General features: G+C 44.3%; 1 protein-coding gene across 4 annotated transcripts in view; it reads left to right on the forward strand.

The window, feature by feature from the left end:
• The window catches only part of LOC135517426 (dnaJ homolog subfamily C member 13-like), a 47,458-nt gene that overhangs the window by 2,572 nt on the left and 18,937 nt on the right, over positions 1–25,949 (forward strand). The window contains exons 1-17 of one of the 4 annotated variants that reach the window (XM_064941692.1): positions 937–1,087; positions 2,306–2,386; positions 12,266–12,341; positions 12,610–12,759; positions 19,294–19,335; positions 20,174–20,374; positions 21,828–22,034; positions 22,219–22,314; positions 22,642–22,733; positions 22,991–23,157; positions 23,321–23,400; positions 23,483–23,652; positions 24,521–24,620; positions 24,788–24,895; positions 25,043–25,198; positions 25,518–25,574; positions 25,677–25,798. In XM_064941692.1, coding sequence (XP_064797764.1) covers positions 987–1,087; positions 2,306–2,386; positions 12,266–12,341; positions 12,610–12,759; positions 19,294–19,335; positions 20,174–20,374; positions 21,828–22,034; positions 22,219–22,314; positions 22,642–22,733; positions 22,991–23,157; positions 23,321–23,400; positions 23,483–23,652; positions 24,521–24,620; positions 24,788–24,895; positions 25,043–25,198; positions 25,518–25,574; positions 25,677–25,798 — 2,006 coding nt within the window. In that variant the 5' untranslated portion in view covers positions 937–986. Of the gene's footprint in view, positions 1–936; positions 1,088–2,305; positions 2,387–12,265; positions 12,342–12,609; positions 12,760–19,293; positions 19,336–20,173; positions 20,375–21,827; positions 22,035–22,218; positions 22,315–22,641; positions 22,734–22,990; positions 23,158–23,320; positions 23,401–23,482; positions 23,653–24,520; positions 24,621–24,787; positions 24,896–25,042; positions 25,199–25,517; positions 25,575–25,676; positions 25,799–25,949 lie in introns of those variants that run through there. The other 3 variants (XM_064941693.1, XM_064941695.1, XM_064941694.1) reach the window with 3 other exon arrangements.

Genomic DNA, 25,949 nt, shown 5'->3' on the forward strand with positions numbered 1-25,949 from the left:
AGGCTCCTGGCATGACAACTGTTCCTTTCAGACAAATACGATTCAAAGATGTAAGATTTGACTCTTTAAAAAAAAATCCCATTACTATTGCATAATTCTGTTAACTGCAACTGCCACAGGTATCTTAATCTTGTGCAGAACTTCAATGATTTAGTGTTATTGCGCAGTCACATGAGAGCAGGTTACACAGTCACCCAATGTCCAGAGAGGCTCTGCGTAGTCAGCACTGTTCACTCACTGCTTGGAAACCATACGTGGCCTCACAGGTCATGTAACCCCACCCCCCACCCCCCCAATGTGAGGTGTCCGTACAATCCTTTTGCAGCTTTGTCTTGTTGAGTGTGTGTATACCATCCATTGGCAAGCTAAGGAACAATTTTCTTCAGAACCAAAAGTCCAACTACTTTTCTCTATAGTTCTTCCTGGTCTGAGGTGGCTTATAACTCTGCAGTAATTGAGCCACAGGAAGAGCTGGGTAGGGCTGTCACATGACCACATCCTGGAATCTGACCCTTCTCTTAATACTCCTCATCACGGTAACAGAATTAAACTGCATGGCCTTTGAGTTGATAGGAGTGCAGGTCACGTGGTCACACCGATGCCCATCGCTATTATAAAGTTCCATCTGTCTGGGCTGGATTAAATTCATTATGTGGAATGGTTTGATGCATAAAAAAATCATGTGCTCTGATTCAGAATTGTTTCTTTTAGTTTAGATGGCTCTAGCACTGGTTCTCGTTCAGAGGAAGATTGATGACTAACTTCTGGATTAGTCAGCTAGCTCCTGTCTGGTTTGCTATAGGCTGTGTCAGTGGTGAGTCAAGAGGGAAGAACACTCAGCATATACGTTGCCTAGGAAGTTTGCATGATACAGTTCTCCGTGATTTAATATTTCCATTAAAGAAGGGTTCGACTCGTCGTCTCTTGGGGGGGGACACTGGTCTTTCATAAGGACTTATTTTGCTGCCCCTTGCTGCAGGTCTGACATGGAGAGGGAGGAAAAGAAAAGTGCGTTATTTCCAGGAGGATCTGAGCAGAGTGCTGATAAAGGTTCCCCCTGTGACAGTGCAGTGGCCAGCAGAGAGAGGTTACTACTGCTCACTGGGCAAGATTTACTACTAGTCTACTACTACTGTCTCACTGTACTGTTTGTCTGTCTGTCAGTTACGACTAGTTTTTATCCAGTCACCTTTTCTGTGATGTCGTGTGACTGTAGTTACATTCCAAATAGGCCTAGGTCTAGTATTCTCAACACAAGTACTGAAGATATGGAAACCTCTGTTTGCTGTCTCAGTATGACACATGGCCAGTGTTTCTCTTTCTAAGGGAATCTTCTGCTACGAGTCCAGTTTAGTGTATATAAATATGGAGCTTTTTTTTTAGGGTAAATCAAGAGAGATTTTACAGAAGTTATGTCTGAAAAAAGTTTCCTCAGGTTTCATTGTTTTGGCAAGATCAATACAGTCTCTTGGTATGCTATGCTGAGCTGACCTACTCAAAGGCTACGTTTTATTTTTGCAATGTTGACCACTTGCATACAGTTTGTCCCATTTTGCTGTGTCGGCACGATTTCCCCAATGCCTGTAAGTAGGCTATGCCTCATTCTCCACTGAGTGTCTGTGAAAATTTGCACACAGAGGCTTTTAGCGAAGAGAGGGAGAGAGATGAATGTAAATTGTGTGTGAAAGTTGAGGACATCCACAGTGACTCTGATTGTAATAGTTGCTGTCAGTCGGAGTATCACGTCTATCTGTTGTGTCCATTCCACTCTAATTTGCTGTTCAACACTGTTTATTTTGTGTTAAGCACCACAGAGTTTGCCAGCGACTAGACAGGACTCTCCCAGCCAGCACAGGGAGTGTCAACAAGGATTTTCACGCGAGGTGTAGAATGTGATCCGCCAGTGGGAAGTGTGTGTGGCAGGTTTTTTGGACAGTGTGTGACATAATGTGCTTTAATGGAAGTATTTTAAGCTCTGGGTGGGTTCTGCCTGTGACTTCTCAATAGAACTAAGCATCTGCGTATCCAAATGCCTCCACTCCACTCCCAACTCGCGTGACTACTTCAAGATAGCTGTATGAGGGGAATCCATCCCTCTCATTGACCTGTGCTCTTCACGCGTTATTGAATTAGCAAACTGTAGGCCTAATTATTATGCTTGCTGCCATTCGCTCAAATGAAAGTTGCCTGGCGTCCAATTCCGCTGCTCTGACCTGTATGTACTCAATGACGCGAGACTGTTAAAAGCCCATTTCATCATCCCTTTGAGTCTGTCTCACCCTGACCTTGTTCTCTTGTGTTGCAGGTCTTGCCAGAAGATGAATGTCATCAAAGACAACAGAGACCTGGCCTGTTTCTACACCACCAAACACTCCTGGAGGGGAAAGTAAGAGCCACCTCATATTCTAATGTTTCTTTCCCTGAAAGACCTACCATTGATACTAATAACATTCGTTCAACCAATGAAATCCTTTCTCTCTCCTTGGGGCTGGTTTGCTAGGCTGAGTTGGGTAATTACTCCTAACTCCTTCAATAGTCAAGTACCATAACTTCTATATGCACCTCTGCTTTGTGAAAGATAGCTTAGTTTTCTTGATGTTCAGGTCATAGTCCGGAGTATTCCCTTTTCTTTATCGTTCTCTACCATTCCACACGGATCCTAGTTGTAGGCCTCGCAATCAGGCAGCAGGACAGACACACTGATGTCAACACCAGAACAAAGGGAAAGCACTGAAATCCCTGACTCAGTGCTTCCATTGTGTGTGCGTTTCCTTCAATGGGTGACAAGGTGTTCGCAAATCACTAGTGTCAGTTTCTTGCTAACCCGAATGAATACATGTCTCTGAAATCCCAATATCTAGATAGCTCAGGTTAGACTGCACTCGGGATCTATGACATAAGGTCCATAAGTACAGCTGAATGGTAACAACCATGAGATCATGATTCAATGGGATCTAGGTCTATATACTATGGAAAGGAAAGAGCAAATGTTACTAAACAAACTGGTCCCAACACTTTTCTCTGGTAGGCCTCGACAGTGGTGAGGCATTGAGCTGTATACAACAACAGGACCACATTACCGATACCTGCTTCCTAAAATAGCTTTGTCCCATTAAGGCAGCCATTGACTGTGGTAACTTTAGCAGTAATGCTGGAGCGCAGATTAGCTCAGGGCAGTGTTGAGGGCTTCATAATATATCTTCTACACATCCTCTCTGTGTCTGTGTGCGTGTGGCGACACTGTGAACTGGACAGTCAGTGAGTAAGGCCAGGGCTTTGACTGGGAGGTCAAGAGAGAAGGTTTTTGTGTATTACATAATGTTGTTGCTCCTCTTTGCTCCCTGTGGCGCATATGGCTGAAGTAAGGTCCTTTGCGGCTTTCTCAGCTTCACCCCAAGACAGTTTTCTTTGTTTGTATAGCCTACAGTGGCCTATTTGCTGTGGCTTTTTATGGAACTTTATGGTACGCAGCCACGGTACCAGAATGCAAAGCCAGGCTTCTCTACTGTGAACACGGAACATCTGCCAGGGGGCCAACCTTAATTACAATCAACCTTGATTAGCCTGCACTCTTTACTGAAAGTCCCAGCGTGAGTAGCACTTTTGTCCTTTAGATTAGAATCTCCTCAGTCCTGAAGTACAGTAGGAGAGCAGGTTCAGTTTGAGGACGAAGCTAGCTACAAGTCTCAGTAGAAAAGGTTCACCACCGATTTACACGGCTTCAAAGGGCTTTTTCTGGTGTGTGTGTGTGTGTGTAGTATTTTCCTCTCCCACGGCTGTGTCCCTTCTGTAGTCTTAGTCCTTTAAATCCTGTGACTCTTGGCATCTTAAGGCTGTATTAGACTTGGCCCCGGCGTGGCAAACAGGCTGCTCAATGTTGTGGCCACACAAAGGACCTCTCTCAGAGCCATCGCTGCCTGGATCGTGGACCGTCAAGAATCTCCGCTCCCCTGCTGCCATGACGAATCTGCTCTGAGCCGAGCACGAAGGATTCACTCTACACACACAGACCACATCGGTTACGTTTAGGCTACAGTTTACACACACTACTTACACAACACACGGCTGCAAAAACCAGTTTACCAGGAAACTGATTTTGGCAGCCATGTGATTTGTGTAAGAAGTGTGTTTGGCCAGTGAGGATTTCTGAAGGCCTCAGGTCCTGGTTTTTCTTTATTGGATTATTTTATTTTATTTTTTTATTTTATACCTTTATTTTACTAGGCAAGTCAGTTAAGAACAAATTCTTATTTTCAATGACAGCCTAGGAACAGTGGGTTAACTGCCTGTTCAGGGGCAGAACGACAGATTTTGTACCTTGTCAGCTCGGGGATTTGAACTTGCAACCTTTCGGTTACTAGTCCAATGCTCTAACCACTAGGCTACACTGCCACCTTTCATACCTGAAAAACAAGTCCTTAACGATTACAAGCATATCCATAACATGATGCAGACACCACTATTCTTGGAAAATATAAAATACTAAAAGTACTACTTAAGTTGTTTTTGGGGGTATCTGTACTTTACTATTTATATTTGAGAACTTGTACTTTTACATCACTACATTCCTAAAGAAAATAATGTACTTTTTACTTTATACATGTCCCATGACTTCCAAAAGTACCCATTACTTTGGAATGCTTAGCAGGACAGGAAAATGGTCCAATTCACACACTTATCAGGAGAACATCCCTGGTCATCCCAACTACCTGGCGGACTCACTAAACACATGCTGAGTTTGTAAATGATGTCTAAGTGTTGGAGTGTACCCCTGGCTATCTGTCAAATAATAATTGGGCCATAATATTTGCTTAATATAAGGAATTTGAAATTATTTATACTTTTTACTTTTGATACTTGCGTATATTTAAAACCAAATGCTTTTAGACTTTTACTCAAGTAGTATTTTACTGGGGAGCTTTCACTTCTATTAAGTTATCTTTACTTTTACTCAAGTATGACAATTGGGTACTTATTCACCACTGGTCAAATGGGAAATTCCTCAACAAAACCACGCGCCCCTGCAAGTAATTTGTTTATTAGCCAAAAATGCTCATCTATGATTATCATGAAGCAACATTGCGTGTTGCTGCATTTCATCATATGTTCGCACTAAAATGCGACTCTGGTTCTTTTCATGTGTTTTGTCTGGAGCATTCTCACCTGCAGCAAACTGCACCATGGTCCAAATTGAATCGGACCGAGACCAATCTTTATGAGCGAGCCATGTTTTAAAAAAAATTTTTTTTAAGTGCGCTACGAATAGTGTTCACACTAGTCCAAATGAACCAAACTAAGAGGGTAAACGCACCAAGTTGTTCAACATTTTTAAGCTTAGACAGATTTCCATGCACATGGACGTCTCATTCAGTTTGTGCAGGTGTCTGTTTAAACGGCTACTGGATTTTCCTAGCATTAGCATGTTGGCTAAATGTTTGGCGTGTTGCACATAGCAACATTCCTAATGATTTGGATTCAGTTAGGATATTTTTTTTACCGTTAGAGATGTGGGGTTTGTGTGAGCTGCGAAAGAGAAGTGGTTGTACTAAGGTTTCCAGCAGACACAGGAAGTTGCTTAAAGTGATGCATTATTCTGAAATCTGAGGCCGGGAAAGGAAAGCAAAAGCCCAAAGTTTCCGAAGAGTGGAGGAGGGATGGCTTTAACAGGCATAGATGACTGAAGTGGTCAGTTCAGTTATGCCTAGTTCATTTCTCACAGGCTGTTCTGCCCTGTCAGTGAGTTTGAGGGCTGTACTATGCACTCTTCTGCATCTTGTGGTTTCTCTCATATAAACTCCCTTTTATTGGAGGGTAAAACCTTCATCTCTATTACATCCTGGTAACATAATCCAGCATAACCACCCCCTGCCTGCCTTCCTCTGTCCCAGGCAACAGTGAGGAATTGTAAAGGAGGGAAGAGACATGGATTCAGTCAATGGAAAGGCTCTTTCAGTGTGTGTTTGTACACAACAGTATGCGTGCGTGTATGTGCACTTGTGTGTACAGACTGTAGACAATTGATTTTCCAGCTGGAGTCAATAGCTCAGTGCCTAAGTGCTTATCACGGCCTTGCTTTGCATTAGGCCTCAGTGCAACTCTATAAGCTGTGTGCAGCACAACAGCAGACTAGTGTGTTTTTATATACACCGTGTACTTTACCCTCTGAGGCGGACAGGCCCGTCAGGTGAGAGTGATTCCTGGCTAAAGTCTCACTCGGGTTAATAGGCATACTGCATACTTTACTGTAGTTATCTATTGATGGAAATAAATCTTGGCCTTGGAATTCACCTCTTGTTCAGAATATCTTCTGGGTTTAGCTGTGGTATGGCTTTCGAGGAAATCTAGCCGGCTGGACTGAGTTTCAGTGGAAGACCTTCAAACCAAGCTGCAAACGGGGTGGGGGAGGAGGAGATCTAGCCTTTACCGCCATCTCCAGTAATAATGACTAGTTTATCTATCCTGTCTTGATTTGTAGCACTGCCAATTAAATGTTCCACTGTTTCTAATAACACTCGTATAAACTTTGCAGTGTCTCTATGATGATATAAAGCACTCTGAGGTCATGGCGGGAGAGACTGAACGATGACTTGTTGTGAGGAGTAGTATAGCATTCCTGCCCTGTACATGACACAATCTCTGACCCATGTAAATAGGCTATATGCTATGTGGAGTTTTCTGACGATATAACCTGCCCAGGAAAACAACTGAGCCCCTTGTTAAAGCCTTTAACCTGGGCCCAGAATAAAATAACAACCCTGGCCTTGGCTACTACAGTACCTGTCCTGGGCTGTTCCAAACTTAGACTGTGCTGGTGAGTGGCTGTGTCTGCCTGGAGGGGATGACAATTTAAACAGTCTTGTGACGAGGTCGGGCCCAGCCACTGAGCAGCAAGGTCAAAGGGTCTGTGTACGAGGGTGCCTTTCGGAGCAGAGCAGAGGCCCTGCACTTAAAACTCGGCGGGAGGGTGGAGTTGGCAAGAATGAAAGGAAAACGATGTGCTTGATGATGATAGAGGAGGAGAGGGAGCTCAGTTTTGCTACTGGGATGCAGAGACTGTAGAATCCACCCAAACCTTGACTCTGATTACTCTCAATCTACCTCTGGATTTCTATACTGTTATCTGGGCACACTCAGGCATGAATAAAAGGCCTTTTCTACCAGTTGTATCCACCTTGTTTCTCTTTACCTAGTCAAGCTGTATGTGTGTGTGTGCACAGGGCTCAACGTCAGAATGCTTTGTGTTGAGGACAACAGTGATTAGGAGGTACTGAAAGTGCTCCTTTCAGCTCACACAGACTCCCTTCAGCTATTGAAGAGCGGCAACTCTGTGTGAATTCAAGGTCGACAAGCGTGACAGTCTTCTCCTGACAATATGCCTATGCCTAAATGTGTGTAGGTAGAGATTGTCAGATGACAATAAAGCCTAATAATAAGTAGTTGAAAATGTAGGGTCGGCTTGTTGAGCAAGGAAGTTTGCACGATTGTCGTCAGGCCGGTTCACCCTTCCTGTGTTGGGTCAGTCAGTCAGCTTCCACTGAATCTATTGCTTCATTCATTCAGCACATTTAAAAGCATCAGCGTGACCACAGCATGGTTCGCAGTATGTTGGAAGATGTCCAGAAATAATCCCATCCATTCACTTTGTCCAATTTAACAGCCCAGGAAATAGGTTCTTTGGGGGTTAGCTTAACAACAGCTGAGCCTCACATCTGACTTCAGCTTGGTTTAGTCTTATAGTTCAGATCAGGGGTGCAGTTTAGCTGGACCTCTAAAGCCGGTCTGAGGTAGCTAGAGTGGGGGGGGGTAAATGGCAATTGTGATTATTGATTGCATTTTTCATTCACGTTGGTGTAGACTTAGTTCCATGAGACATGGTTAAAACATTAAGTTAATGTAGATTATTATGACAAATTAGCTTTCCCCTTTCATCTGTGATTTAGCTAGCCAGTTAGCTAGCGATTGGCATTAGCGGCTAATGAATTTTGTAGGCACAGACCGCATGCTAACTAGCGTTTTGCAAAGAATAAGATAGTATAGCATAACAAAATGTGGATTTGGAAGCAAAGCAGAATGGTTTTCTCCATCTGGTTTAGAGAGATGTTGCTACTTGACAGCATGTTGACTACATGCAAGTGCCATTCGTGGAGTGGTCAAGCCTCGAAGAACAACCTCCTTGAGTGGTAGGGGGCGGGGCTACAGGAGGTGTGTGCCTGGGAGCGGGGTACAGGTGAGAACTCACCAGCAAAAAAATCACAATTATAAACTGGGTGGTTTGAGACCTGAATTCTAATTGTCTGAAAGCAATGATATGTCAGACCATATACCACTGGTATGACACAACCATTTATTTTTACTGTTCTAATTCCATTGGTAAACAGTTTATAATAGCAGTAAGGTAGCTCAGGTATACCACGACGAAGGGCTGTATCCAGGAACAGCCCGTAGCTGTGCTTTATTGGCCATATACAACACCCCCTCTGCCTTATTGCTTAATTAAGGTAGAGTGAACTACAAAAACGAATGTTAAAATATCACAACCTCGTTAAGATTTGGATTCAATTAATTGTGTAGCCCTAATACACAGACACACACACTTACACTTAGTTTACAAAACATTAGGAACATCTGTGCTTTCCCTGACATGGTCTGACCAGGTGAAAGCTTTGATCCGTTAATGAGGTCACTTGTTAAATCCACTTCAATCAGTGTAGATGAAGGGGAGGAGACAGGTTAAAGAAGGATTTTGAAGCCTTGAGACAATCGAGATACGGCTTGTGTATGTGTGCCATTCGGACGGTGAAGGGGCAAGACTAAAGATGTAAGTGCCTTTGAACGGGGTACGGTAGTAACACAAGGCAGTAGGATACGAGTAAATGTTCGTTCCATAATGCAATTAGCGGGTAAACACTGTTGTCAAAAAGGCACCGCACATGTGAGCAGTTTCAGGTGACAGATGAAAATATCCATTAGAAATCTATAAAGAAGGGAGATCTAATATGCAACAACTAGCGTGTTTTGCTAGTATGACTAGGATTGTGCCTTTGGGTACTGGACAATGAAAGAAAGTTGATTTATGTAAAATAATTGCTTCCATGGATATGGTCTGATTTTGGCTAGGCTACTTTGAAGCAGGGAAAACATGCCTCATAATATGAAGTAAAACATTCAGGTTTCAAACAATTTAAGAAAAAGTTTTCTAAATGCATACGGCCTCCAGCTCATTGCAAAGTGGTGTGTGACGCCCTGATGAAGCCTGTCTTCCGTTGCCTATATTTTCTGTTTGAGATGCGATAGCAGCCACTCTCTTGCGGTCTGACAGAAGGCTCTGTATCTGTATGCAGTGCGTGAGTGATAAATAAGATGCATAACGAATATACTGTACATGCGCCGATTTAATTCCACAAAATTATGCAAATTAACATATAGACCGATAAGCATGATCAGTCAAATGTATGTATATCGACTGGTATTTCCATCAATGAAAGGCTAAAAAGCATTATTTCGCAATGGTATTTCTTCTCCAGGCTTTTCCATTTTTTTTTTAGAGGCCAAAAGTTGTCTATTACCGGCTAACAGATCCCTGGGGAGTAGGTGAAAGGCGCACCGGTCTGTGTGTCAAACAAGTTTCCCCGTGTGTATCAAGAATGGTCCATCACCCAAAGGACATCCAGCCAACTTGACACAACTGTGGGAAGCATTGGAGTCAACATGGGCCAGCATCCCTGTGGAACGCTTTCTACACCTTGTAGAGTCCATGCCCCGACGAATTGAGGCTCTTCTGAGGGCAAAAGGGGGTGCAACTCAATATTAGGAAGATGTTCCTAATGTTTTTTTACACTCCGTTTATAAACAGTCAGCTTTACAGTGACTGCCCTTTTCTACTTCCTCTGAATGTGGCATGTGGTCGCATTTCTCAGATTTCGGGGGACACTTCCCTTGGCTTATACCACCGTCTCCCTCAGTGTCAGCTACTACTTGGTTTATGTATGTATTAGGAATGCAATGGTACAGTGGGCCCACAGTTCGGTATGTATCACGGTTTGTGAGTAACTGTACTGTTTTGGTATCTTTTTATATTTAAGAAAAAAATAACACATCACCCTTTAAACAATGAGGTCTTTATTTTTGCCTATAGACAAATAAACTTTCCTGTCAGAAAAATGGCAGCATGACTGAGTAGGCCTGGTTTCTGTCTCTACTATATGAAATAAAGGGGAGGGAAAACATTTAAAAATGAAAAGTGCTTCTTAGCTTTGACAACCTGTAGCTCTCCATCACCCAATCCAGTACATAGTGAACCGTCACAGTGAGGTAGCTTTGAGTTGCTCTAGAGGGCCAACTATCAGTGGAGAGAGCTAGATAGGGTGTCTTGTGTCAATTCATTTTCAATTTCTCTCTGTGATGTTTCATGGAGTTTGGGCATTGCTTGGCTGCTGAAATGTGTGCGGGAAGGGACGTTGTAACCCGGTTCATTTTTTTCCCCATCCGGTGACGAAATCCCGAGTCGGTAACCACCAAATAGGGCCGTAAATCTTTGGCTATGAATACTCCTACTGCGTTCGTTAATTCTTAGTTTTTCTGAATTTGTCGCAAATTGTTGTTGGAAGGCAGCAGCGAGAGATTGTGTTTTTGCAAACGAGTTGACTCTCCTTGCTCCAGCTCCACCTGCAAGGGAGTTACGACCTGGTGATGTAAATGACACATCATGTTAGAAGTGTTTCCACTCGACTAGCCGACAGTGGCAAAGCAATGCTTCTTACCCTCGTCATTGTATTGAATGCTGAATTCAAAATGTTCCCACACAGCTGATTTGAGAGGTCGGTGCCTCTTCAAATTTGCTTCCCTCTGTCTCGCTAGCGCTCGCCTTTGTCACGTCGGAGCTGAGATAATATTTGTTTTTAGTTTCCCATCTATTCATGGGGCCCCTTTAGTGAGGTTTCCTACTGAGATGTCATTGCAAATCGTCCATTAGTTGTTTTAAGGGGGGGAGGTGGGAGGGGGTTGCGGCCTGTACATTTTGAGACATTGCTATGGAGTAAAGTTTGCCACAAGCTGCTTGTCTGGTTCTATGGATCTGAATGTACAATGTGTGTGTAGTCTGCAGTGCAATTGGCACGTTTTGGAAATTCTAGAAAAATGACAGGCATACCGTAATTCCGCGATTCAAGTGTGCGTATTGAACCGTGGGTGCGTACCGAACGGTTCGATAACATACTGGGTACCGTTACATCCCTAGAATATGGATGGATGGATGGTTATTCAGTTCCAGTGACAAAACACGATCAGTTTTTCAGCGCTCCACTCATCCGTATTGGTACAGAATAAATGTCTGCCTCTGAAAATAGCACCATATTCCCTTCATTGCGCATAGGGCTCTGGTCAAAAGTAGTGCACTAGGGTATAGGGTGCCATTTTGGATGTACTCAAGTTCCCTGGTCCATTGGTCCCACTCTGTCCAGTGTCAAACTCCCCAGACGTAATAGGTCTTTATTTCTGCCATGGTTATTTCCAGCTCGGTAGGTAATTTGTGGAGCGTTGACTAACGGGGAACAATGTCAGCATCATTTTATCAATGCTAATGGAATTCACAAGCCAAGCCAATGCTAAGCTAATCTTTGTCACATCAGAAATACCACCACTTAGGCTACAGCAAGGGCAATCATGTCCACCACATCCCTCACTGCAGTTCTCCACAGTCCACTCCGCACGGATTGTCTGCATCCCAAATGGCACCGTATTACCTAGGGCTGGCACAAAGACCGTATAATTGTGCAACTGACGATTATGGATGAACATCGTCATGAAAATAAAATAACTGTCAAAACCGTAAAAAAAAGTGTATATTTTATATGAATATTTATTTATTTCTGTATTTATTTATTATTAGTTTTGTGTGTGGTGCGAACAGCTGACTGCAGACAGGAAGGCCTAGCAAAGGTGTGGTTGAGTCAGTTTCCGTGGTAACATTGACTCTACAACCACTTTGGTTGCCTTGAGTTAATTTGCAGAACAGTAGCAGTCATCTAAATGTCCATGACTGTTACGGCGCTGCTATTACCTTATATACCGCTCCACCTTTGACCAGGGCCCATAGGTCTCTGCCTCTGGTCAAATGTAATACACTACGTAGGGAATTGGGTGCCATTTTGAGGTGCAGACATTGTTTTGGGTGTTAAGCTACCTCCGGTGTCTTGTAGATCCTTGTATATCAAATGTTGTGTAAGTAGGTATCGGACTTACTGAGCTCCCCTCTTCTCTGTTCCAGGTACAAACGAGTCTTCTCTGTGGGCACTCATGGCATTACCACGTACAACCCCACAACGCTCGAAGTCACAAACCAGGTCAGGGGACTCCTCTTTAATCCCGTCACGTTTTCTCAGTCTGAGTCATGTGACATTATCCATGTGATGAGTACCATTATGTGATGACTGTCAACATGTTTTTTTCTGTTTAGTCCTAAACATCCCAGTGGTTATGGTTTTGTTCAGCATATCCCCTGTCACCAAGTTGATGAATATTTATGAACTGTCATTTTCACTGTTATGGAATGTGACTTGTTGACACGTGACATGTTGGTCTCTCTGTCTCACTCTCTGTGGTGCCCTGTAGTGGCCGTACGGGGACATCTGTGGCATCACCCCGGTGGGAAAGGGCCAGGGCACCGAGTTCAACCTCACATTCCGTAAGGGCAGTGGCAAAAAGTCAGAAACGCTCAAGTTCTCCACAGAGCACCGGACAGAGCTGCTCACAGAGGCACTGGTGAGAGAACACACCATTGGTTCTGGAAGGATATACTTTAATAAATACCTGAGGAGCTTGGTTTAACTGCCTTACCTCATTACAACCCAAATATAAGCTTTTTTTTTTTTTTTTGTAAACCATAGAATTTTAAGAATAACATTGTATAACTTAAACATGGCTCAAGCTAGCGTTTTGATATCATGGGTGGTCAGTCCATAGGTCCATCTATACATTTGAGAGGGGTAACATTTCTTAAGCCCCACCCCCTCAGCTGTTTTCCCCAAAAAGTGGTGGGATGACTGCTTAGTAGTTCTTTGAATCCCAGATTGCCCTTTTTTAGTATGTTGTACTGGGAACTACACTAACCTCCCACCACCAGAACCCATGTGTAGCATCAGCCATGATTTTTTCATGAGAACGCTCAACAAGTTAGCAACAGTGGCCGACTGTTGGCCGCTTCAGAAACACCGTCACATATAATAAAAGTAGGGCTGTCACGTGATACAAATAATTAATGGCATTACTTAATTGCGATTAATCACAAATCAAGTTTGGCCCTGAAGAAAATATTTTTCCATTTTAAAAAGCAGTGCATTGAGTTCTAGGCATACTATTCTTTGATTGTAAGGGACGGAAAACACTTATCAGAATGTTTTAGTTTTACACTCCCTCTCCTTTACTCCCACTCTTACACACACACAGGCCTACACTCCCTCTCTTTTACTCCCACTCTTACACACACAGGCCTACACTCCCTCTCTTTTACTCCCACTCTTACACACACACACAGGCCTACACTCCCTCTCTTTTACTCCCACTCTTACACACACACACACACACACAGGCCTACACTCCCTCTCTTTTACTCCCACTCTTACACACACACAGGCCTACACTCCCTCTCCTTTACTCCCACTCTTACACACACACACAGGCCTACACTCCCTCTCTTTTACTCCCACTCTTACACACACACAGGCCTACACTCCCTCTCTTTTACTCCCACTCTTACACACACACAGGCCTACACTCCCTCTCTTTTACTCCCACTCTTACACACACACAGGCCTACACTCCCTCTCCTTTACTCCCACTCTTACACACACACACAGGCCTACACTCCCTCTCCTTTACTCCCACTCTTACACACACACACAGGCCTACACTCCCTCTCTTTTACTCCCACTCTTACACACACACAGGCCTACACTCCCTCTCCTTTACTCCCACTCTTACACACACACAGGCCTACACTCCCTCTCTTTTACTCCCACTCTTACACACACAGGCCTACACTCCCTCTCTTTTACTCCCACTCTTACACACAATTATACACACCCCACTCTTGCATATGCAGCCTACGTTTTGAAGCATCTCTTTGAGTAGCCTATTCCTTTTCAATTCTTCCTGTACCATTCCAATTTGTGCTTAGCCCAGTCAGTGGTAACATTACTTTGGGGTGGCAGGTAGCCTCGTGGTTAGGGCATTGGGCCATTAACCAAAAGGTTGCTGGATCGAATCCCCGAGCTGACATGGTAAAATTCAAAATTCTGTCCTTCTGCCCCTTAACAAGGCAGTTAACCCACTGTTCCCCAGTGGGCCGTCATTGTAAATTAGAATTTGTTCTAAACTGGCACACGCCTAGTTAATAAATAAAGGTTGAATGAAATAAGCACGAATACGCGGCTGAAAGAAAAAAACATATCTACTTGATTTTGGCTAGAGGCACACTGTCTTCAGCGACGTAAATTGACTGTATTGTGTTCTGCGCTGAAAAGGGTCCGTGCGGAAACGCATGTGCTTAACTAGAACCGATATCCACGCTGCCGTCTCAAATCTAATTAGCATCATAAAAAAACTGTCTAAGCTAGCGATCCATTTTTCTATATTTTTTTTTTTACTTGGCTGCATTTTAATCCGCCGTTTGACGGCCTTCTGCAGTGGAAGGTGGCAGAGTTACAGCGGTGTTCGTCAGACCAGGAGATTTCCTGAAAACATCTATAGCGTCTGAATGGTTTTGACTCCACACACACACACGAAAACAATGTTGTTCGTTTTGCTTTTTGACCCCCCCCCCTGGAGTTGATACTGACGTTCTGCCAACTTCTGTCTGTGGAGTCCGAAAGCTTGGGCTGCAATCAATCAATCGATCAAATGTATTTATAAAGCCCTTTTTACATCAGAATATACAGAAGTACAGAAGTCCGCCTAGAACCCCGAACAGCAAGCGATGTAGAAGCATGGTGGCTAGGAATAACTGCCTAGAAAGGCAGAAACCTAGAGAGAATTAGAGGGAGCACACTTAAATTCACAAAGGACACCGGATAAGACAGGAGAATTACGCCAGATATAACGGACTGACCCAAGCACCCCGGCACTTAGACTATTGCAGCATAGATAATGGAGGCTGAAACTGGTGGGTCGGGGGACACTGTGGCCCCGTCCGATGATACCCCCCGGACTGGGCCAACCAGGCAGGATATAACCCCACCCACTTTTCCAGAGCACATCCCCCACACCGCTCGAGGGATATCAACACACCACCAACCTAGTACCTTGCGACAAGACTGAGTATAGTCCACAAAGATCTCCGCCTCTTCACGAGCCCGAGAGAGGGGGGGGGGTGCAAAACTGGACAGAAAGATCATGTCTGTGACTCAACCCACTCAAGTGACGAACCCCTCCTAGGGACGGCATGTAAGAGCACTAGTAAGCCAGGGACTCAACCCCAGTAATAGGGTTAGAGGCAGAGAATCCCAGTGGAGAGGCTACACACACTAATTTGACCGCTCTGTTGAAAGGGGAGACTCTCGCGAACAATGCCGTTGTTTTGCTCTAGGACGCTCACAAGAATAGTCTGAAGGTAGCCCAGCGGCCAGTGTTTTTTTTATATTTTCTTATATGGAAATAGTTTAGTGCCTATAAAAAGGGGTTAAATATGGTTGCAAAATGTTTTTATTTCCTGATCTTTATTATATCGCTCAGGTATACACTTCAAAACAAACTTATTTTTGAAACATGTTTTTCCATGTATGAATCTGTTATTCAATGCTTTTCTATGGGCTAATAGCAGTAAGGCCAAATTCAGTGTGTCATCCCCCAACAAAGTGTTTATTATTTTATACCTAAAGTGGTTGTAAAATTCAAAAGCTAAATAATCCCTGGTGTATGACCATCTTAAAACAATTCCGTATCTTGTCTTAAAGAATCCCCCTTAGACTCCGGGGGGTTAAAATGCTCCGTGCGGTGAAGAAATGGAGACGTGATTAACAGCATCAACTTTTGCCGATGAACATGTCAAGCGTTATGAACACGTGAAGTTTACAGCCCTAATTAAAAGCAATGAAATTGTCAAGAAGGTGCGCTCACACACACACACACACACACACACAAACATCTAAATTGCAGTGGCGGTGAAAAAACAAATAGCTGCAAAAACGCTCATTGTCTAAAAATGTAGCAAAAAATGATAGCGCTTGCAAGTTACCAGGTCCCTTGTCACAGCCGGTTCTCACACCACGCAGAAAAAAAACTGAAAAATGTGTTGATGACATTGGTATTCTGAGGAGGTGTAAGAGATTCTCTTTTTAATGAGCCTGATATTTCCCATAAGACTCAAGTTTCTCTTTCTAGTGAGTATATGCAAATTAGACCAGCATATTGGAGTCATGCTGAGACTAAGGTCTCTTTTATAGATGAGCCATGTAATTACAAAACTATACACATCAGTACAATATGAAAAGCAGAACAGAGATACAAAACAGCCATAAACAAACACATTCATCATTTAAAATGCTCCTCAATCAGGTGTCTGAAATGCCCTAGAGGCACCAAAAAAAACAATGTTATTTAAATAACTCTGTAGAGACCGACGGTATGTTTGACCGGGTTTTGAGACCGGGCATGTTAAGTTGTACAGTGCCTTCAGAAAGTATTCATACCCCTTGATTTATTCCGGATATTGTTGTTACAGCTTGAATTAAAAATAGCTTTTTTTTCTCACCCATCTGTACACATTACCACATGATGACAGAGTGAAAATGTTTTATAGATTTTTGCAAATATATAAAAAAATGAAATAGAAATATCTAATTTACATAAGTATTCACACCCCTGAGTCAATACATGTCAGAATCACCTTTGGTAGGGATTACAGCTGTGAGTCTTTCTGGGTATGTCTCTAAGTACTTTGCACACCTGGATTGTACAATATTGATCCATTAGTCTTCAAGCTCTGTCAAATTGGTTGTTGATCATTGCTAGACAACAATTTTCACGTCTTACCTTAGATTTTCAAGCAGATTTGAGTCAAAACTGTAACTCGGCCACTCAGGAAAGTTCTCTGTTGTCTTGGTAAGCAACTCCAGTGTAGATTTGATCTTGTGTTTTAGATAATTGTCCTGCTGAAAGCTGAATTCATCTCCCAGTGTCTGGTGGGAAGCAGACTGAACCAGGTTTTCCTCTAGAATTGTACCTGTGCTTAGCTCCATTCTGTGTCCCAGTCCTTAACGATTACAAGTTACCCAAAGCATGATGCAGCCACCACGATGCTTAAAAATATGGAAAGTGGTACTACTCAGTAATGTATTGGATTTGCCCCAAACATAACACTTTGTATTCAGGACAAAAAGTGAATTGCTTTGCCACATTATTTTGCAATATTACTTTAGTGCCTTGTTGCAAACGGTACAGGCTTCCTCCTTCTCACTGTCAATAAGGGTAGTATTGTGGAGTAACTACAATGTTGTTGATCCATCCTCAGTTTTCTATCACAGCCATTAAACTCTAATGGTTTTAGTCACCATTGGCCTCATGGTGAAATCCCTGAGCGGTTTCCTTCCTTTCTGGCAACTGAGTTGGGAAGAACACCTGTATCTTTGTATTGATTGGGTGTGTTGATACACCATCCAAAATGTAATGAATAACTTCACCATGCTCAAAGGGATATTCAATGTCTTACTTTTTATTAATTGTTTACCCATCTACCAATAGGTGGGGCCTTTGCGAGGCATTAAAAAAACCTCCCTGGTATTTGTGGTTGAATCTATGTTTGAAAGGGGCCTTACAGATAGTTGTGTGGGGGTACAGAGATGAGGTAGTTATTCAAAAATCATGTTGAACACTATTACACACAGAGTGAATCCATGCAACTTATGTGACTTGTTTAGCACATTTTTACTCCTGAACTTATTCGGGATTGCCATAACAAGTTCAAAACTGATTGACATTTCAGATTTTCATGTTTTTTTTCATTTTAATTTGACAAACATTTGAGAAACATAATTCCACTTTCACATTATGGCTATTGTGTGTAGGCCAGTGACCCCCCCCCCCCCCCCAAAATAAAAATAAATCTCAATTTAATCCATTTTAAATACAGGCTGTAACAGAACAAAACGTGGAGAAAGTCCAGGGGTGTGAATACTTTCTGAAGGCGCTGTGTGTCTAATTGTTATTAACAATGGAGTTTTTGTGAAAGACCTTCATAAACAAAAAGAGAGCAGTGCGTCAATCTATGAGACGTCAAATATGGCCTACCTACTTTCTGATACAGAATGCCGTGATGTGTACAGAACCTGTCAGCCTTAATGAAGCGTAGTACACTGTGATTAACTGCGTCCCAGTGGGTTGAGTGTGTTGGCAGCTGCATTAAATGGATGTCGCCGTAGACTAGGACCGGTAGGAACGTTGACTGAATATTCTGCTTTCTATTGTTAAGCGAGATGCATTACCTATTTCTATAGAAGAAACCCTTTTTTTTAGCTTCTTAACTCATCATTATGTTTTTGAAAAAGACAACTTGTCTTCGATCCAGATGCCCGGGTAATTGTAAGCAGTTAGTCAATATGGGTACCATCCAAGGTACAGATGCTTAAAACAGTTGAGAAATTATTGTATGCCCTAGAAAACACACTTAATTTTTTACCCGCTTTCAATACTAGCTTGAGGGCAATCAAGGTTTTTTGTAAAACAATGAAGGCAGAGTGAAGATCAGAAAGAGCCTTGTCAACAGAATGGGCAACAGAATATACAACAGTATCGTCCGCAGACAAGTGGAGGTTACAATGTCTTCCAAACAAACCAATATTATTTGTATAGATGGTAAAAAGTACAGGGCCCTAAAGTACAGTACGACCTTTGTGGGACACATTTAGTAATAATATCAATGCATATCAGTAAATCCCAGCAACAAATAAATGCATACAACCAGCATCTCAAATTTCTTGGAAACGGTCAAATTTAGACTACATGATGACGTGAATGTTGTTTTTACATAATTAGCCATTCCTCACCATTTTTTCAATCTAAACTGAAGATATTGTAACCACAAATATTAATGTCCTTATCAGACACCGACTAATTCGGGCAAGTCTCTGAGAACCAATATATCAGGGCTCGCGTCCAGCACCCAGATATCAAGGCCTTTTTCTCAATCAAACTCCGTTTTGTGTTCAACAGCCTAAGTCAACTTATTCAAAGGATCTCTCTGAGAAGTTTTATGAATACGGGCCCAGATTACATGTTTACTCTGATCTCCCATTCTCTCTGCAGAGATTCAGGACCGACTTCTCTGAGGGAAAGATAACTGGCAGGGTGAGTATTGAGTGAGGTAATGGAGAAAGGAGTGAGGGAATGAAGACCTGAACAAAAGAGGGAAAGGAGAACAGAATGCATGATCTCACTACAGAGGAGAATGGAATGATGTGAATGCCGACATGAACGAATGAATGAATAAAAGGTGGGGGAACAGAACAAATGGGTAAACAAACCCTGCACACACCGTGGGGCCATGTTGAGTAGAGAGTAGGAGGAAGGGCAGAGCGGAGCAGCCTCTTTCTTCTTCCTGACTCGCTAATAATAGGATCTGTGTTCTCCCTCTCCTGCGCTGATCTGGTCTTGGAGACTCCCTGAGGGTTTTGTGTCGGTCCCAAATGGCATCCTATTACCTAAGTAGTGCGCTACTTTTGGTCGAAGGTAGTGCCCTATATAGGGAATAGGGTGCCATTTGGAACAGAGCCTCTGTCCGTGTTGGGTTTTCTCCTCCTTCAGCACAATCCCATTTCCTTGTGAGAGAGGGAGAGGTTGGAATAGAACAGCTGCTCACCTGCTCTCCTAAGGGTGACTTCCATCTACAGCACAGATCGATAGAACTTCCTGGTGATTTCATCGAAGAGGAGCACAATGGATGTGTCCCAAATGGCTCACTATATAGTGCACTACTTTTGACCAGAGCCCTATGGATCTCTATTGTGTTTTCTAAGCATTATCATTACCTAGCTCTAGTCCATGGCATTACTGTACGTGCGGCTTGCCGACGTTGCGCACATAATGCCCCGGGACCAGAGCTAGGTGTGATAATGCTTAGAGCTGTATCATGCAGCGATGCAACAGGTTTTGTCCACTTTGTTAACATGGGTGTCCCTCCCGTCAGCGCTACAACTGTTACAAGCACCACTGGAGCGACACGCGGAAGTCGGTGAGCCTCGAGGTGACCCCGGGGGGCATCGACCAGATCGATCCCCAGACCAACCGGGTGGTGTGCTCCTACGACTACCGCTCCGTGGAGGGCTTCGCAGAGGTCAACGACTACCAGGGGGGCTTCTGCATCCTCTATGGGGGCTTCAGCCGCCTGGTACGTACCCAGGGGGGAGGGTAGTGTGTGTTTACGTGTCTTTGTGTGTGTCTGTCTCGAAACCAGGGCTCTCAGCCCTGTTCCTGGATAGCTACTGTCCTGTAGGTTTTCATTCCAGCTGTAATCTAGCGCACCTGTTTCTAATAATTACTGGATGATATGCTGAATCGGGTAAGTTACAATGGTTTGGAACGAAAACCTACAGGGCAGTATCTGTCCAGGAACAGGGTGGGAGGGCCCTGTGTCATGTGAAAATCTTTCCAGCATGAAATAGTTCCCAGATTTGTGTTGTGATTGTGAGGTCATGTTGTAAAAATGTTGAGTCAATAATGGCTGAGCTCCTGCAGATGTTTCTCACACCTCCTCGCCCTTGATTTAGCTAGCTAACTAGTGTAATTAGCTGTAAACTGGTTGAGATGGTTTGTTCTCAGAGGTGTGCAGTTTTAACTTGTTTGTATAGCTAGCGTACAAATATATGCACCGTCAATCGGAAACGTAGCGCAATCGCAAAAATCTCTCCTCAAGTCAAACCTCAGCACTTTGACGTGCGAGTCCAGGTATTTATATGCTAACCTCACGCCTCAACAAGCTTCTGATTGGTCAGTCAATACTCCTGGTCACCATTTGATTTGGCAGATGTGTGACACATGCGCATGCTCACAGAACAGTTTTTCAAGGTCGAGGGAGGGTGTGAGAAACATCCGCACGAGCTCAGCCCTCCCCATGAAGAGACGAGCTCAGCCCTCCCCATAAAGAGACGAGCTCAGCCCTCCCCATAAAGAGACGAGCTCAGCCCTCCCCATAAAGAGACGAGCTCAGCCCTCCCCATAAAGAGACGAGCTCAGCCCTCCCCATAAAGAGACGAGCTCAGCCCTCCCCATGAAGAGACGAGCTCAGCCCTCCCCATAAAGAGACGAGCTCAGCCCTCCCCATGAAGAGACGAGCTCAGCCCTCCCCATGAAGAGACGAGCTCAGCCCTCCCCATGAAGAGACGAGCTCAGCCGCCCCCCATGAAGAGACGAGCTCAGCCGCCCCCATGAAGAGACGAGCTCAGCCGCCCCCCATGAAGAGACGAGCTCAGCCGCCCCCCATGAAGAGACGAGCGTGCAATTATACAACGGGACGGTTTCACGCTGGGAGCAATTTTATAGCATGACATCAATATCTCTACACGATCAGAGGGACTGGGAACCGTTTCACGGTGGGATGGTTTTTACATGACACCCTGCTCTAAAGGTTCGCTTGTCTGTGTGCAAATGTGTTTATGCCCTTGAGAAATTCTACTGTCTAGGACTGATTCACCAATTGTATTGCACACCCAACCCTTCCCATCCCTCTCTCTCTCCACCTTTCCTATTGCCTCTCTGTCCTTACTTTCCTCTCTCTACCTTCCTATCCCTCCCTCTCTTACCTCTCTTATCGCTCTCCTCTCTCCCTCACCCTCCCCCTCCAGCACCTGTTTGCGTCAGAGCACCGGGACGAGATCATCAAAAGCGCCATTGAGCACGCGGGTAACTTCATCGGCATCACGCTGCGGCTGCGTAAGGACCCTCTGACCTTTGAGGACTTTGTGACGGACCGACTCGGGAAGTACGGCTCAGACGAGTCCATCACCTCCCTGGCTGAGTTTGTGGTGCAGAAGATCTCCCCACGCCACTCGGTCAGAATCGCTCCTATCCCTATCGCTCCATCCATTACTTCTAGAAATGTCCTGTTTAGTGTTTACCTTTTTATGAGGATGCAATTTATATTTATTAGGATGTTGAGATTAACATTTTATTTGTGGTCAACTGGCCCTTTATAGACTTGAGACTAACTACTTCTGTGCATTTTGTCCCTGACAGGAGCCCGTCAAGAGGATCCTGTGCCTGACAGAGACATGTCTGGTGGAGAGAGATCCAGCTTCCTACAACATAGTCACCATCAAGCCCTTTGGAGAGGTGGGTGGCTGCAACAACTCCTACATAAACACTGGGGCAAGAATTGGTAGATGAATTTTCCATGACGTGTTATAATGCTTCTACACCTGTGGTGTTTGGTGTTTGAGGCTGGGTTTCTGTACAGCACTTTGGGACATCAGCTGATGTAAGAAGGGCTATATAAATACATTTGATTGATTTCAGAGCTGTCCTATCCATTCTATTTCTATGGCCCGGCCTCTGCCTCAGGCTCTGTTAAATGCCATGTTTGTCTTTTTCAAATAAATTTGACTGAAGCGCTGTTGTTTTTCAATTGTCATCTGGGGGAAATGCTGTGTGTATCTGCAGGTGTTTGCTCTCATCTGCGATGCGGAGAACCCCCAGGTGTTCACCATAGAGTTCATCAGAGGCCAGATAAGGAAGTACTGCTCCACTGACAGGTACAGTGAAACAAGCAGCTCTTATTGTACACGTGCAGTGTCATGAATGTTTTCCCTCTACGGTTTCCTTCCACACTTTTTATTTACACCAAATCTATCGGTCTCAGTCTACGCTCTGCTGTTCTTCATTTGTTCATATGTGTTGTATTTAACCCATCCCACATCTCTCTTGTTTGAAAATGTGTGTATTTGAGGGTCATACCTGTATCCCTAGCCTCTCCATCTTATTGATCGGACTCTGACGTGTGTGTGTTTAGGGACTCCCTGATGGCCAGCCTGCTCGACGGGGTGCGTGCGTCGGGTAACAGGGACGTGTGTGTGAAGATGGCCCCTACCCAGCGGGGCCAGCGCTGGGGCCTACTGAGCATGCCTGTGGATGAGGAAGTGGAGAGCTTGCACCTCAAATTTCTGGCAACACCCCCTAGTGAGTACTATTTGAATTTGTCTAATAAGAAAGATTTTTCTATGGTGTGCCCTAATGCATACAACCCAGATTGTTTTTATCAGTGACCTGTAATGGCCAGTTTAATATTGTATGTCTAAAGGACTGTGGGTTTGACCATAAGTCCCTGCCTTGTCTCCCTCAGATGGAAACTTTGCAGACGCGGTGTTCAGATTCAACGCTAACGTATCTTACAGTGGTGTGCTGCACGCCGTCACCCAAGATGTAAGTGTGTTCAAACCTACCAAACGACTGTGTGTGTGTGTTACGCTATCTTAAACATTCCTCTCCTCTTCCGGTCTCTCAGGGTCTGTTTTCGGAGAACAAGGAGAAGCTGATAAGCAATGCTGTCTTGGCCCTGCTGTCACAGGAGTGTGAGCTGCCGGGCCCCAACGCCGAGCTGGAGAGCCACTTCCAGGCACTCCGACGCCTAGTGGCCTCCAAGGCCGGCTTCCAGGCATTCACACAGCTTCCCAAGTAAGGCCTCGACACACACACACACACACACACACTGCTGCCCCTTCTTCCTGAATTCCCTCTCTCCCTTCATTACCCCCTCTCCCTTCAAAGCTCTGACTATTTGTGCTTTTCACCTCCTCTGCTACGTTCTCCCAGTCCTTCTGCTCCTCCCTCCACCCCCCTCTCCTACTGATAGTTGTTGCTATGCAGTATTGTGTGGTGGTAAGTGTGTAGGTAACAGACGTACTCTGTCATTCCAAGGTCTGGTCAAGGGTCTGGATTCACAGATGGAACGTAAATATGAATCCATACATCTCAGTCTGCCCTTTGTCTAATTTCCATGTCCTACCTGTCTGTATGCCCTCGGTCTGTCTATGCGCTCTCTCTAGCTCTGTCTGCCTGCCTTCTGTCTAAGACTGACTGCGTCTGTCTGTCTGGCTCAGATTGTTTGCTTGTCTCCGTCTGTCTGTTCTCCTTTAATCTGTCTACTACTCTCCTTTCATGTGTCGCACACCGGGAGATCAAAAGAGAGGTGACGTCCATCTCTCTTCTCCGCCTCTGTCTGCGTGTGTGTGCTTCTCTCTCTCTCTCTCTCTCTCGATCTGTCTCATGTATCTAGGACGCTGTCTGTCTCTTCTCTGGGGTCACTGAGATGTATGAGAGGATTTCCATTCTTTGTTCCTGTATAGTTGAGAATGACCCCCCCCCAGACCCTTTTAAAATTATATTTGTAGACCAGAGATGTCATTAAAAATGTCTGTCTGCGTTTTTTAATTTCCAGTCTCAATGAGCCGCCCCCTTGTCTCCATGTCATGTCATATATCATGTCAATGAAGTGAGTCTTTGTCTAGTTTAATCTGTGTGTGTGTGTGTGTGTGTGTGGCAGGTTCCGGGAGAAGTTGGGGGTGAAGACGGTGAAGGCTCTGAAGAGGAACAACAACGGAGTGACACATGCCGCCATAGACATGCTCTGTGCTCTTATGTGTGTAAGTACCATTTGCATTCCCCTGAGCAAAAAGTTCACACACACACAGACCATCTAACACACACTTCTGGTGTTTACGCTATGACACTACAGAGAACGTGACTGCTGCTGGTAATGCAACTTAACTATTTACTATTTTCAAAATTGCAATTATCTGCATCCTTCCAGCCAATGCACGATGACTATGACCTGCGACAGGAGCAACTGAACAAGGCCTCCCTGATGTCCTCCAAGAAGTTCCTGGAGAACCTTCTGGAGAAGTTCGTCAGCAACGTGGTACGTGTTTCAGCCTCAGATTGTTTTCTAACCTTTTGATATTAGTGCTGAAACCTGGGAGCGAAACCAAAGGAAAAGCCATCTTGTTTCTTTAAAAAGTCTCCTTCACAATTTTTTTTTTTCTATATCCTCCCTCTCTCTCTACAGGACCACGGCACGGGGGCACTGGTGATCAGCTCGCTGCTGGACTTCCTAACCTTTGCCCTGTGCGCCCCCTACAGCGAGACCAGCGAGGGACAGCAGTTTGACATGCTGCTGGAGATGGTGGCCTCCAACGGACGCACCCTCTTCAAACTCTTCCAGGTAGCTAGGTGGGGCGAGAGAAAGAGAGTCTGGAATCCATAACTGATATGCTCTGTTTCAGTTTGGGTTCCAGGCTAAGAGAAATGGGAATGTTAAAAAATATATATACTTTTCACTACAAGGAAGGAAGAAAAACACTTAAGTAAAAGGTGATGTTGGGTTAAACTAAAAGATGGAGGACAATTTGAAAAGAAGTAATAGCGTTGTCAAACAGTTTTTGTCTGACATGCTCTGTATACAGTATAAGGTATGTGTGACGATCTGTTCTGATGGGATTCATTTAACATTGTCCCAGTGAGTTGTTGTTGTTGTTTTCCAGCACCCCTCTATGGCCATTGTGAAGGGAGCGGGCCTGGTGATGAAGGCCATCATTGAGGTGAGTTCGGGGGGGTAGCAGGTCTTAATATGATGACAAACAGGATAAGAATTGTGATTATATTGGCGAAGATCAACAATAAATGACTGTTTTGTTTATTAGGAGGGGGATAAGGAGATAGCCACTAAGATGCAGGAACTGGCTCTGAGTGAGGGAGCCCTGCCCAGACACCTGCACACCTCCATGTTCACCATCAGCTCAGACCAGAGGATGCTCACCAACAGGTAAAGGACTAAGGGTTCAAATCGTTTTACGTCCGATTTTTACGCAAGTCTCCCATAACGTCCATGGGTGATTTACTCAAACGTCCACATTACTTATCCCAATTCCAAGTTAGGATTCTGACAAATTCACTCATGGTTTTTAAACGGTTCC

The sequence above is a fragment of the Oncorhynchus masou genome, chromosome 28 (genome assembly GCF_036934945.1).
Source record: "Oncorhynchus masou masou isolate Uvic2021 chromosome 28, UVic_Omas_1.1, whole genome shotgun sequence".
Taxonomy (NCBI): Eukaryota; Metazoa; Chordata; class Actinopteri; order Salmoniformes; family Salmonidae; genus Oncorhynchus; species Oncorhynchus masou.